Here is a 13,524-nt window from a genome sequence, read left to right as displayed (position 1 = left end):
GCATGGGATTTTTAATCCAGATACCGACTCCAAACCCTGAGTGAGTGCTCCGCAAGTCTCAATGGGGAGGTGTAAACCACTTGCACCGACCAGTGATCCATAACTGGTTCAACAAAGGCCATGGTTTGTGCTATCCTGCCTGTGGTAAGCGCAAATAAAAGATCCCTTGCTGCTAATCGGAAGAGTAGCCCATGTTTTGGCGACAGCGGGTTTCCTCTCAAAATCTGTGTGGTCCTTAACCATATGTCTGACGCCATATAACCGTAAATAAAATGTGTTGAGTGCGTCGTTAAATAAAACATTTCTTTCTTTCTTGAAAAAAAAAAAAAAAAAAAAAAAAAAACAAAACAAGATAAATAAAAATGCTGAAGCCTTATTTTTTACCCGGAGTTGGGCCAGTGTCTCCTCCAAGGTGTTCAAAGATTTCACCGATTCTTCGTAGGAATTCGTCAGTTCTTCACATTTGGCCTGGGTGGTCGCCAGGTCTTCTTTCAATTGCTTGATCTCTGCTTCTTTCAGCTCCAGCAGACTTTGCTCTTCCTGCCCACTGGCTGCTTTCACTTGTTCTATTTGCTTTATCTGCTTCTTCAGACTCTTGATCATTTGATCCTTGCGCTGTGTGGGAGTGGCATACTCCTCGCTGGTGGACAGATGGTCGTGGTCGCTGTGGTGCTTGTCAAACCGCATGCGACTCGTTATTGTGTCTTTCGCCGTCCTGGGTCGACCACTGTACAGTTCGGTCACACTCTGACTTCTGGCTATGTAACGAGTTCCATAGGGAGACTCTGGAAGCGACTGGTGATGGGGGCTTCCATTTTGCTGTGAGTAGGATTTGAGACAGTTGTTATTGGTGATGTCTGGAGTGTCGCTTAAACGTTTCATAATGGGCAACCGAGACCTTCGCTTCTTTGCGCATTTTTCAGATTCGGTTCCGGTTATGTCACTTCCGGTTTGAGATAGTTCGTCTGCTTCGAGACTGTCGGTGTAACTAGAGGCTGATAAGCTGCAAACTTCGTGCCCGTGTAGATCACTTATTACTGAAATACCCAGTTCCCGTGCGTTCTCGCCTGTTCTTGGAATACTTTGATCCATGCTGACCACATCCTGCTTTAATTCATCGCGTAGATTTACATTGTTAATTTCGGTTTTGTCTGTGACAGTCTCTGCGGCGGCGGCGCTAGAAAACAACACGCTGTTTAGATTGAACATGAGCACGATGGATCCCGAACCCGAACGTTAGATCATCTTCCGCTCGTACATCAATATCTGCCTCGAGGAATCGTTAACCACAGCTGTTCTTCTGAAAGTAACACGAAACGGAATAAATAATATAGAATACCGTTTTATTAAATATGTATTAAACACAAAGAGGAAAGGAGTATTTTAGTTAACGACACCTCAGCGCATTAAATAAACCAATGCGGATCCTTAAATCGGCTCTGAACCAATGACAGTTATTTATTTTAATTTGCATTTTGTCTAACATACTGGTATGGTTATTTCGACACTTGCTTAAAGAGAGAGAGAGAGAGAGAGAGAGAGAGAGAGAGAGAGAGAGAGAGAGAGAGAGAGAGAGAGAGAGAGAGAGAGAGACAGAGACAGACAGACAGACAGAGACAGACAGAAAGAGAGAGAGAAACGGAGTCAGGTAGGGAGAGAGAGAGAGAGAGAGAGAGAGAGAGAGAGAGAGAGAGAGAGAGAGAGAGAGAGAGAGAGAGAGAGCGTGTAGGATATCCACCAAATAGGCCACTCCTACAACAACATTTTATTGTTTAACAACACCACTAGAGCACGCTGATGTATTCAGCATCGGCTATTGGATGTCAAACATTTGACAATTCTCAGACTCTGACATATTGTTTTATATTCATGAAACACGCTACATTGTTGTCCAGCAGCAAGGAATCTTTTATATACACTTTCCCCACAGGTAGAACAGCACAGTTAAAAGTTGAAAGTTAAATGAACATTTTATTTATGACCATAGTCAAACTATTTTTGAGTTTTTCACGTCCCAACCAGTGCCCCACAGCAGGCTTATCAAAGGTCTTGGTATGTGTTGTCTTGTCTCTGGGGAAAATGCATACAAAAGATCCATTGCTGCTAATCGAAAAAGGTAGCAGATTAACTCTGGTGGACATCCAATAGCCGACGATTAATGAATAAATATATTCTAGTGGTGTCTTTATTATTGATGAAGGATTTGAAGAAACATCCCCCACCCCACCCCACCCCACCCCACCCTACCAACACCCACCCACGTATTCCATATTTTGCTACCATTTTAAAGTGTTGTTTGTTTAACCACACCACTGGAGCACATCGATTAATTAATCATCGGCTAATGGATGTCAAAGATTTGGTAACAGAGGAAACCCGCTACATTTTTTTTCTAATGCAGCAAAGGATATTTTATATGCACTTTCCAACATACAGGAAAACACATACCACGGCCTTTGTCCAGTTGTGGTGCACAGGTTGGAACGAGAAAAAACCCAATCAGCTGAATGGATCCACCGAGGTGGTTTGATCCTGCGACACAAGCACCTCAATCGAGCCCTCAGCCGACTGATTTTGCTACCAAGCATTGTTGTAAAGACACGATTGTTCGTTATTTTATTAAGCAATCTGTACTACGTGTTTGATGGTTAATAAACGTCATTTCTTCAGTGATCAATAATAAACGATTTGTATTGCTCAAAGAACCAATGACACGTCTCCCACCTGTGCACCAGCCGCACGCTGTGTGAAGTGTTCGTATTATTTGCGAGAGGTTGGTGCCGAAAATCTCATTATTTCTACATTACTGGCATGTGCTGCGCTAGCTGGTGACGTGGGTAACAGCTCGGCCATAAAGCCATTATTTTCTTCGTACCAATCAGTATACATTGTGGTGTATTGTCGTCGTCGCTATTGATTCGTGAAGGTCAAACGATGGCTAACTTAAAACAGATTCCAGCTATTTAATAATAACAATAATAAAAATAATAATAATAATGTTGTTGTTGACATTGTTTTTATGGTTGTCTTTGTTTTATAATAGTTATTATTATGAAACATTTATTTGATATTATGTCCTAATTTAATGTTGTCATACTTACGTGTGTATAAATTTACGATCTGCAACAAGTTTGTATCATTAGTAAGTTACAAAACCTAGTAGTGGTTGTCAGTAAGGTACAGAATCTAGAGGTGGTTGTCAGTAAGGTACAGAATCTAGAGGTGGCTGTCAGTAAGATACAGAATATAGAGGTGGATGTCAGTAAGATACAGAATCTAGAGGTGGATGTCAGTAAGGTACAGAATATAGATGTGGATGTCAGTAAGGTACAGAATCTAGAGGTGGATGTCAGTAAAGTACAGAATATAGAGGTGGATGTCAGTAAGGTACATAATCTAGAAGTGGATGTCAGTAAGGTATAGAATCTAGAAGTGGATGTCAGTAAGGTACAGAATCTAGAGGTGGATGTCAGTAAGATACAGAATCAAGAGGTGGAGCCAGTAAGGTACAGAATCTAGAGGTGGATGTCAGTAAGGTACAGAATCTAGAGATGGGTATCAGTAAGGTACAGAATCTAGAAGTGGATGTCAGTAAGATACAGAATCTAGAGGTGGCTGTCAGTAAGATACAGAATCTAGAAGTGGATGACAGTAAGGTACAGAATCTAGAGGTAGAAGTCAGTAAGGTACACAATCTAGAGGTGGATGTCAGTAAGGTACACAATCTAGAGGTGGATGTCAGTAAAGTACAGAATCTAGAGGTGGATGTCAGTAAGGTACAGAATCTAGAGGTGGATGTCAATAAGATACGGAATCTAGAAGTGGATGTCAGTAAGGTACATAATCTAGAGGCGGATGTCAGTAAGATACAGAATCTAGAGGTGGCTGTCAGTAAGATACCGAATCTAGAGGTGGATATCAGTAAGGTACAGAATATAGAGGTGGATGTCAGTAAGGTACAGAATCTAGAGGTGGGTGTCAGTAAGGTACAAAATCTAGAGGTGGAAGTCAGTAAGGTACAAAATCTAGAGATCGATGTCAGTAAGGTACAGAACCTAGTGATAGATGTCAGTACGGAACAGAATATTGAAGTGAATATCAGTAAAGTACAGAACTTAGTGGTAACTGTCAGTAAGGTACAGAACCTGGTGATGGCTGTCAGTAAAGTACAGAACTTAGTGGTGGCTGTTAATAAGGTACAGAACCTAGTGGTGGCTGACAGTAAGGTACAGAACCTAGTGGTGGATGTCAGTAAAATACAGAACCTAGTGGTGGATGTTAGTAAGGTACAGAACCTAGTGGTGGATGTTAGTAAGGTACAGAACCTAGTGGTGGCTGACAGTAAGGTACAGAACCTAGTGGTGGCTGACAGTAAGGTACAGAACCTAGTGATGGCTGACAGTAAGGTACAGAACCTAGTGGTGGCTGACAGTAAGGTACAGAACCTAGTGGTGGCTGACAGTAAGGTACAGAACCTAGTGGTGGCTGACAGTAAGGTACAGAACTTAATGATGGCTGACAGTAAGGTACAGAACCTAGTGGTGGATGTAGGTATTGTTAATAAGGACTTCTAAGCGAATTGTAGTTTTAATTGATTGTCCTGCTTATAAGCTCATCCTGGGTTTACTTTTCAACCAGTAATTAGTTTTAGTGTATACTTATTTTAATCTTACTATAGTAATAAAGACCATTCTGACCGTTTTACAAAATCTCGCATGCGTAGTTCGCGCGTTCATTTGAATGACGTCATGCTCCTAGTCAAGACGCTCGGCGTTCTGTCAATTCCACAAAATTCAACTACTTTTACAGACGAAATAAGCTGTGTTATTTAATTAAACATTTGTTAATCATAATAAACAAACGTGGTGTCTTCTGAATCACACACAAGCTGTTTCCACGTGTTATTTATTGCACTCGGTTTTTAGTGCGCGAGTTTCATACCACTCGGCCGCTATGCTGTCTCGTGGTATACTATTCTTGCGCACTATAAACTTATTCAGTAAACAAGATAGGAAAACAACTGATATGTACTTGTGTATATTTCGGAGACCGGATAATCATGGCAGTATTATATGGTGAGATTCATTACAATGGTTGGTAGCATTGTTAAAACGTACGATCCTGTATAGAGAGGGTCTACAGTTTCATGTCTTTCGATATCTCTGTCCATGATTTTGATAACAGGCGACAGTCATTTTAAATATTATTTGTTGATGTTTGTTTGTTTTGTTTAACGACACCTCTAGAGCACATTGATTTATTAATCATCGGCTATTGGATGTCAAACATTTGGTAATTATGACTCTTAGTCATCAGAGGAAACCCGCTACATTTTTTTTTTCTAATGCAGCAATGAATCTTTTATATGCGCTTTCCCACAAACAGGAAAGCACATACCACGGCCTTTGACCAGTTGTGTTGCACTGGCTGGAACGAGAAAAAACCCAATCAGTTGAATGTTGTATGTTGATATAAGAGATACAAAATACAAATAATCGACATAACACAACCATTGTATTTCAATGTACCTTTTTCAATGAATGTAACCAAAGCCGTTATGTTTTTGGTTATTATTAATTAGTAGTAGTTGTAATCGGTTTGCACTAACCGATCAACTTGCGATAATACAATTACAAATGGTAATAATTATATACACGTATGCCAGGCTCACACTACCAACTGCCACGACAAAGTTGGTTAACTTTCTCTGCTCCCACTTCCACATGGCCCAGTTGCTAGTCTGAGCGCTCTTACAACTCGATTCCCGTCGTATAACCCTTTAATTGTTAATCTGAGCACAACCGTCGTAAGTTGTGGAAAATACAATACAACCGTCGAGTTGGTCAACTTCGTCGTGACAGTTGACAGTCTGATTCTAGCATTAAGAAAACCTTCAATCATCTGGGATGGCACCTACTTTCCTGTTCACCGGGAAAGACCATACAAATCGTTAATTTTACATGTATCTGGGGTGTTTTACGTACGCGTGAAAACAATTGCAAACCCCAACTTATTTACATCAATTCCATCATTCGATTATTGACCGGCCTCGGTGGCGTCGTGGTTAAGCCATCGGTCTACAGGCTGGTAGGTACTGGGTTCGGATCCCAGTCGAGGCATTGGACTTTTAATCCAGATACCGACTCCAAACCCTGAGTGAGTGCTCCGCAAGGCTCAGTGGGTAGGTGTAAACCACTTGCACCGACCAGTGATCCATAAATGGTTCAACAAAGGCCATGGTTTGTGCTATCCTGCCTGTGGGAAGCGCAAATAAAAGATCCCTTGCTGCCTGTCGTAAAAGAGTAGAATATGTGGCGACAGCGGGTTTCCTCTAAAACAAAAAGAGTGTCAGAATGACCATATGTTTGATGTCCAATAGCCGATGATAAGATAAAAAATTAATGTGCTCTAGTGGCGTCGTTAAATAAAACAAACTTTTCAATCGATTATTGATTTTTGTAATCTGTCATTACATCGGTAGAGCCCAGCCAATCATGTCTTGTTTATAAACGATCATCGGAACGTCAATATTTGTAGTAATATAACATTTAGATATCGGTGAATATGTCCATGCAGTAATACACTTTAATGTAAGCACTGTGAAGAATTGCGTTCCAACCAATGCACTACAACTGGTCAAAGGCCGTGGTATGTGCTTTCCTGTTTGTGGGGAAGTGCATAAAAAAGCATCCCTTGCTGCATTAGGTCACATATGGTATAATCAAAATGTAGAAAATTGCAATATATTTATATCACTATTCAAACAGAGAATGACTTATCAATTTATCCAGTCTATGTATGCTGTATTCAACAATTCTCCAAAATGTCTGCTATACAAATTCGTTAAAGGGACATTCCTGAGTTTGCTGCACTTTTGAAGATGTTATCGACTAACAGAGACTTTGTAACGATTGTATTTACATATCAAATATATTTTTTCTGCATAAACTATTAGTAGCTGTATATTAAACGTGTTTCTGATCGTTCTAATATTTGTACTAGCTTACATTTCATCTTATTGTCTAAAATTTAGTTTTTTTCGTACGTACGAAATTATTTGAAGACAAAATCCAGTTTAGGCTTCTTACAAATATTAAGACGACCAAAAACACATTGAATAAACAGACACTGATATTCTAAACAAGAAAATATATTTAATATGCCAGTTTAATCGTAAAAATATTTTATGAGTCGAAAACATCTTACAATGCAGCAAACTCAGGAATGTCCCTTTAATAATTATTGCTTACAACCTTACCTTCGGAAACCTACTGCCCAGGGCCCCGTTCCACGAAGCGATCTTAGCCCTAAGATCAACTTAAGTACATACGGTAGCTATACGCTTACGGTAATCTTAGGGCTAAGATCGTTTCGTGGAACGGGGACCTGAAATACAAACATATTTTGAGTAAATATAGATTATCTTCCCATAATATCTGTATAGAAACGGGTAGGTACCACACTATTGACAGGAATAATAGAATTTGTAGTCTGTGCAATATGAATGTAGTAGAAGACGAATATCACTTTCTTCTAGTGTATCGTTTCTACAGTACCATAAGATATATATATATATATATATATTAAACCTTTTTATTATAATAAACCATCAACATTTAAATTAACGCAAGTGCTGTCAGCAACAATTCAAAACAGCTAATTAAATTGTGTAAGTATTTGACCACTGCTGCCACGCATAGCACAGACAACATTAATACATGACATATGTTATTATATTGTATATTATTGCTATGCATATATTACCCATTTACTATTGACTTTTATCTATGCTACTTGCCATTCCCCGCAATGTACACATTATATTATTTTATCTATAAATATGTATGTATGCCTACAAAATGTATATTTTGGGGGCAAAATAAAATGTGTAATAACAAGTTAAGGAAACGTTTAATGAGTTTCCTAATTACCAAATGTTTGACATCCATTAGCCGATGATTCATTAATCAATGAGCTCCAGGGGTGTTGTCAGACAAAACAACTTTAACTTTTCTTTGTTATGAATTGTTAGTTGGTAAAATTGTCAGTCGATAATTTCTGATTATTATTGTTATTGAAATTCAACCATTTGTCATTCAGAAATGTTACAACCGGCCTCGGTGGCGGCGTGGATGGGTCATCGGTCTACAGGCTGGTAGGTACTGGGTTCGGATCCCAGTCGAGGCATGGGGTTTTTAATCCAGATACCGACTCCAAATCCTGAGTGAGTGCTCCGCAAGGCTCAATGGGTAGGTGTAAACCACTTGCACCGACCAGTGATCCATAACTGGTTCAACAAAGGCCATGGTTTGTGCTATCCTGCCTGTGGGAAGCGCAAATAAAAGATCTCTTGCTGTCTGTCGTAAAAGAGTAACATATGTGGCAACAGCGGGTTTCCTCTATAAAAAAAACCTGTCAGAATGACCATAGGTTTGACGTCCAATAGCCGATGATAAGATAAAAAAAATCAATGTGCTCTAGTGGCGTCGTTAAATAAAACAAACTTTACTTTACGTCAGACAATTGTCTGATGTTCGCAGATGAGTTTTCTACTGTTGCATGATGTAACATTAGCTGCAATTATTAACTCATTTTTATTATTATCGTAAATCATGTTCAGTTTTAAACACACTCAATATGTCCATATATACATGTGCCATAAGAAAAAGAAAAAGAACGTGAACTTTAAAATTATTTTAAATATGTCGATGAAATGAAATTGTTTCATTCAAATTATTCATATTAATATCATAAATGCATGTAATAGTATAAATACATATAGAGAAAATATTTACATAAATACATTTAATTTTGTATTATATATGAAACGAAAAAAACAATAATAGAAAGCATGAACTGAATTTTGATATTTACTGTACATTCATATTAGTAATGTGAAAGACATATAAAATAAAATATGCAGTAAAGGCAATATTCAGTTTATATGTGAATACATATTGTTACGTCACTGCAACAGGTGCTTTAATTATCTTAAAGATATGCATGCACCGTTTCACTGTATGTCATAACTATATTACTGTTACTTACTAGTTTTCTGTAAACAGCCGGTTATGAAGACACGTATTCGCGAAACACCCCAACATTTACATGTCATTCTAGTGTGTATGTACACTATACTTTCAGATTGCCAGCTGTCAACGTGGTCATATTGTAGTGCGCATGTTCAGTTTATCGTAACCTTCAAAAAATCAATACTGTCGTCTGCTTTTCGTAGATTACCTAATATAAGAATATCGTTTCTCAATATTTCGCTGGCTTTCTCCCAAATAAACAGCAGTTAAAAATGTTGCTATTACACTGGCGTAGGCAGAGGGCATGGGGGCATGGTCTCCCTCGATAGCACATTTTTCTTTCTTTCTTTTAGCCTGCAAAACATCAGTATAGGTTGGCCATAACAAGTTCCTGTTGGCAATCTTTATGCTAGAGAACCCCCACAGTTTGTCGTCATATACGTGGCAGTATACCACTTATATATTTGTCAACATTTAGTACTAAATATAACAAGTAATTTCAAACCAATTGGTTATTTAAATACTGCAGCGATCAACCTACTGGTAATCAAAGAAAGATTCAAAAAGGTATTTAATGTCAGTATTTTATATTGGTGTTTTCTAGGGTGTATACTACCAAATCAAATCCCATAGACGACAATAGTAACATATGTGGCTAAAACTCCTACCTGCAGCGTATCAATCAACAAACACTACGATATAAATACTACCACCCCTCACCCTTAAAATGAATTAGAAACCATTGGGGGTCAAGATGCTCATTTCAGAGATAACGGGTTGTGTCTATGACTGCCCTAGTTCCGCACAAAATGTGAGTACTTTTTTGTACAGGTACCCCATACATGTTTCAAGCACAAGGCTGCTTGACACAGTGGTACTAGATGAAATAAAATTGCATACATTTTTTGCCCAGATGAAACTATTTTTTTATATAACCAACACACTCACATTTATCACCAATCACAGGACTTGTGGTATTAACTTCTCTATCAAAACTTCGCTGCACCTCGAACTTTGACCCAACCGGAAGTCATTTGGTTTAGTACTACCACAATTGGTTGGTGGTGTGGTGCTTTAAAAACATCAACATGATTTCGGCTATAGCGTGGCTAACCTGCATGTACTATGATTGCAATACGCCGTCTAGAGTCAAAGACGAAATTGGAAAGAAGAAATAGTTATTTGACACAGCCATTTGGTTTCTAACTGTTTAACACATGATGTCGTTATTTTGACACAGCTATTTGGTTTATAACTGTTTAACACATGATATCGTTATTTTGACACAGCCATTTGGTTTCTAACTGTTCAACACATGATGTCGTTATTTTGACACAGCTGTTTGGTTTCTAACTGTTTAACACATGATGTCGTTATTTTGACACAGCTATTTGGTTTATAACTGTTTAACACATGATATCGTTATTTTGACACAGCCATTTGATTTCTAACTGTTCAACACATGATGTCGTTATTTTGACACAGCCATTTGGTTTCTAACTGTTTAACACATGATGTCGTTATTTTGACACAGCCATTTGGTTTCTAACTGTTTAACACATGATGTCGTTATTTTGACACAGCTATTTGGTTTATAACTGTTAACACATGATATAGTTATGTTGACACAGCTATTTCGTGTGTAACTGTTGAACACATGATATAGTTATGTTGACACAGCTATTTGGTTTATAACTGTTAACACATGATATGGTTATTTTGACACAGCTATTTGGTTTCTAACTGTTTAACACATGATATCGTTATTTTGGCTATTTGGTTTATAACTGTTAACACATGATATGGTTATTTTGACACAGCTATTTCGTTTGCAACTGTTGAACACATATGGTTATGTTGACACAGCTATTTGGTTTATAACTGTCGAACACATATGGTTATGTTGACACGGCTATTTGGTTTGTAACTGTTGAACACATATGGTTATGTTGACACAGCTATTTGGTTTGTAACTGTTGAACACATATGGTTATGTTAACACAGCTATTTGGTTTATAACTGTTGAACACATGATATAGTTATGTTGACACAGCTATTTGGTTTGTAACTGTTGAACACATATGGTTATGTTGACACAGCTATTTGGTTTATAACTGTTGAACACATGATATAGTTATTTTGACACAGCTATTTGGTTTGTAACTGTTGAACACATATGGTTATGTTGACACAGCTATTTGGTTTATAACTGTTGAACACATATGGTTATGTTGACACAGCTATTTGGTTTGTAACTGTTGAACACATATATAGTTATGTTGACACAGCTATTTGGTTTATAACTGTTGAACACATATGGTTATGTTGACACAGCTATTTGGTTTGTAACTGTTGAACACATATGGTTATGTTGACACAGCTATTTGGTTTGTAACTGTTGAACACATGATATAGTTATGTTGACACAGCTATATGGTTTGTAACTGTTGAACACATATGGTTATGTTGACACAGCTATTTGGTTTATAACTGTTGAACACATGATATAGTTATTTTGACACAGCTATTTGGTTTGTAACTGTTGAACACATATGGTTATGTTGACACAGCTATTTGGTTTGTAACTGTTGAACACATATGGTTATGTTGACACAGCTATTTGGTTTATAACTGTTGAACACATGATATAGTTATTTTGACACAGCTATTTGGTTTGTAACTGTTGAACACATATGGTTATGTTGACACAGCTATTTGGTTTATAACTGTTGAACACATATGGTTATGTTGACACAGCTATTTGGTTTGTAACTGTTGAACACATATATAGTTATGTTGACACAGCTATTTGGTTTATAACTGTTGAACACATATGGTTATGTTGACACAGCTATTTGGTTTATAACTGTTGAACACATGATATAGTTATGTTGACACAGCTATATGGTTTGTAACTGTTGAACACATATGGTTATGTTGACACAGCTATTTGGTTTATAACTGTTGAACACATGATATAGTTATTTTGACACAGCTATTTGGTTTGTAACTGTTGAACACATATGGTTATGTTGACACAGCTATTTGGTTTGTAACTGTTGAACACATATGGTTATGTTGACACAGCTACTTGGTTTATAACTGTTGAACACATGATATAGTTATTTTGACACAGCTATTTGGTTTGTAACTGTTGAACACATATGGTTATGTTGACACAGCTATTTGGTTTATAACTGTTGAACACATATGGTTATGTTGACACAGCTATTTGGTTTGTAACTGTTGAACACATATATAGTTATGTTGACACAGCTATTTGGTTTATAACTGTTGAACACATATGGTTATGTTGACACAGCTATTTGGTTTGTAACTGTTGAACACATATGGTTATGTTGACACAGCTATTTGGTTTATAACTGTTGAACACATGATATAGTTATGTTGACACAGCTATTTGGTTTGTAACTGTTGAACACATATGGTTATGTTGACACAGCTATTTGGTTTATAACTGTTGAACACATGATATAGTTATTTTGACACAGCTATTTGATTTGTAACTGTTGAACACATATGGTTATGTTGACACAGCTATTTGGTTTGTAACTGTTGAACACAAGATATAGTTATGTTGACACAGCTATTTGGTTTATAACTGTTGAACACATATGGTTATGTTGACACAGCTATTTGGTTTGTAACTGTTGAACACATATGGTTATGTTGACACAGCTATTTGGTTTATAACTGTTGAACACATGATATAGTTATTTTGACACAGCTATTTGGTTTGTAACTGTTGAACACATATGGTTATGTTGACACAGCTATTTGGTTTATAACTGTTGAACACATATGGTTATGTTGACACAGCTATTTGGTTTGTAACTGTTGAACACATATGGTTATGTTGACACAGCTATTTGGTTTATAACTGTTGAACACATGATATAGTTATTTTGACACAGCTATTTGGTTTGTAACTGTTGAACACATATGGTTATGTTGACACAGCCATTTGGTTTGTAACTGTTGAACACATGATATAGTTATGTTGACACAGCTATTTGGTTTATAACTGTTGAACACATATGGTTATGTTGACACAGCTATTTGGTTTGTAACTGTTGAACACATATGGTTATGTTGACACAGCTATTTGGTTTGTAACTGTTGAACACAAGATATAGTTATGTTGACACAGCTATTTGGTTTATAACTGTTGAACACATATGGTTATGTTGACACAGCTATTTGGTTTATAACTGTTGAACACATGATATAGTTATTTTGACACAGCTATTTGGTTTGTAACTGTTGAACACATATGGTTATGTTGACACAGCCATTTGGTTTGTAACTGTTGAACACATGATATAGTTATGTTGACACAGCTATTTGGTTTGTAACTGTTGAACACATATGGTTATGTTGACACAGCTATTTGGTTTGTAACTGTTGAACACATGATATAGTTATGTTGACACAGCTATTTGGTTTATAACTGTTGAACACATATGGTTAT

The 13,524-nt window shown here is 37.2% G+C and overlaps 2 protein-coding genes across 2 annotated transcripts in view; one reads left to right on the top strand and one right to left on the bottom strand.

Moving 5' to 3' along the window:
- LOC121377363 overlaps positions 1-9,177 on the bottom strand; it is an 11,729-nt gene extending 2,552 nt beyond the window's left edge. Inside the window, exons 1-2 of the mRNA XM_041505340.1 lie at positions 9,049-9,177; positions 385-1,300 (exon numbers count right to left, since the gene is read on the bottom strand). Of these exons, the coding sequence (XP_041361274.1) occupies positions 385-1,209 (825 nt within the window). The 5' untranslated portion in view covers positions 1,210-1,300; positions 9,049-9,177. The remainder of the gene's footprint in view (positions 1-384; positions 1,301-9,048) is intronic.
- LOC121378017 lies at positions 3,552-4,574 on the top strand. Its single transcript, XM_041506115.1, has one exon. The coding sequence runs from the start codon at positions 3,552-3,554 to the stop codon at positions 4,572-4,574; it is 1,023 nt and encodes a 340-aa protein (XP_041362049.1).
- Positions 9,178-13,524: the final 4,347 nt, after the last annotated feature.

This window comes from Gigantopelta aegis, chromosome 7, assembly GCF_016097555.1.
Source record: "Gigantopelta aegis isolate Gae_Host chromosome 7, Gae_host_genome, whole genome shotgun sequence".
NCBI classification, from domain to species: Eukaryota; Metazoa; Mollusca; class Gastropoda; order Neomphalida; family Peltospiridae; genus Gigantopelta; species Gigantopelta aegis.
Note: the sequence above shows the minus strand (reverse complement) of the source record. Positions and strands in the feature narration are given on the sequence as shown.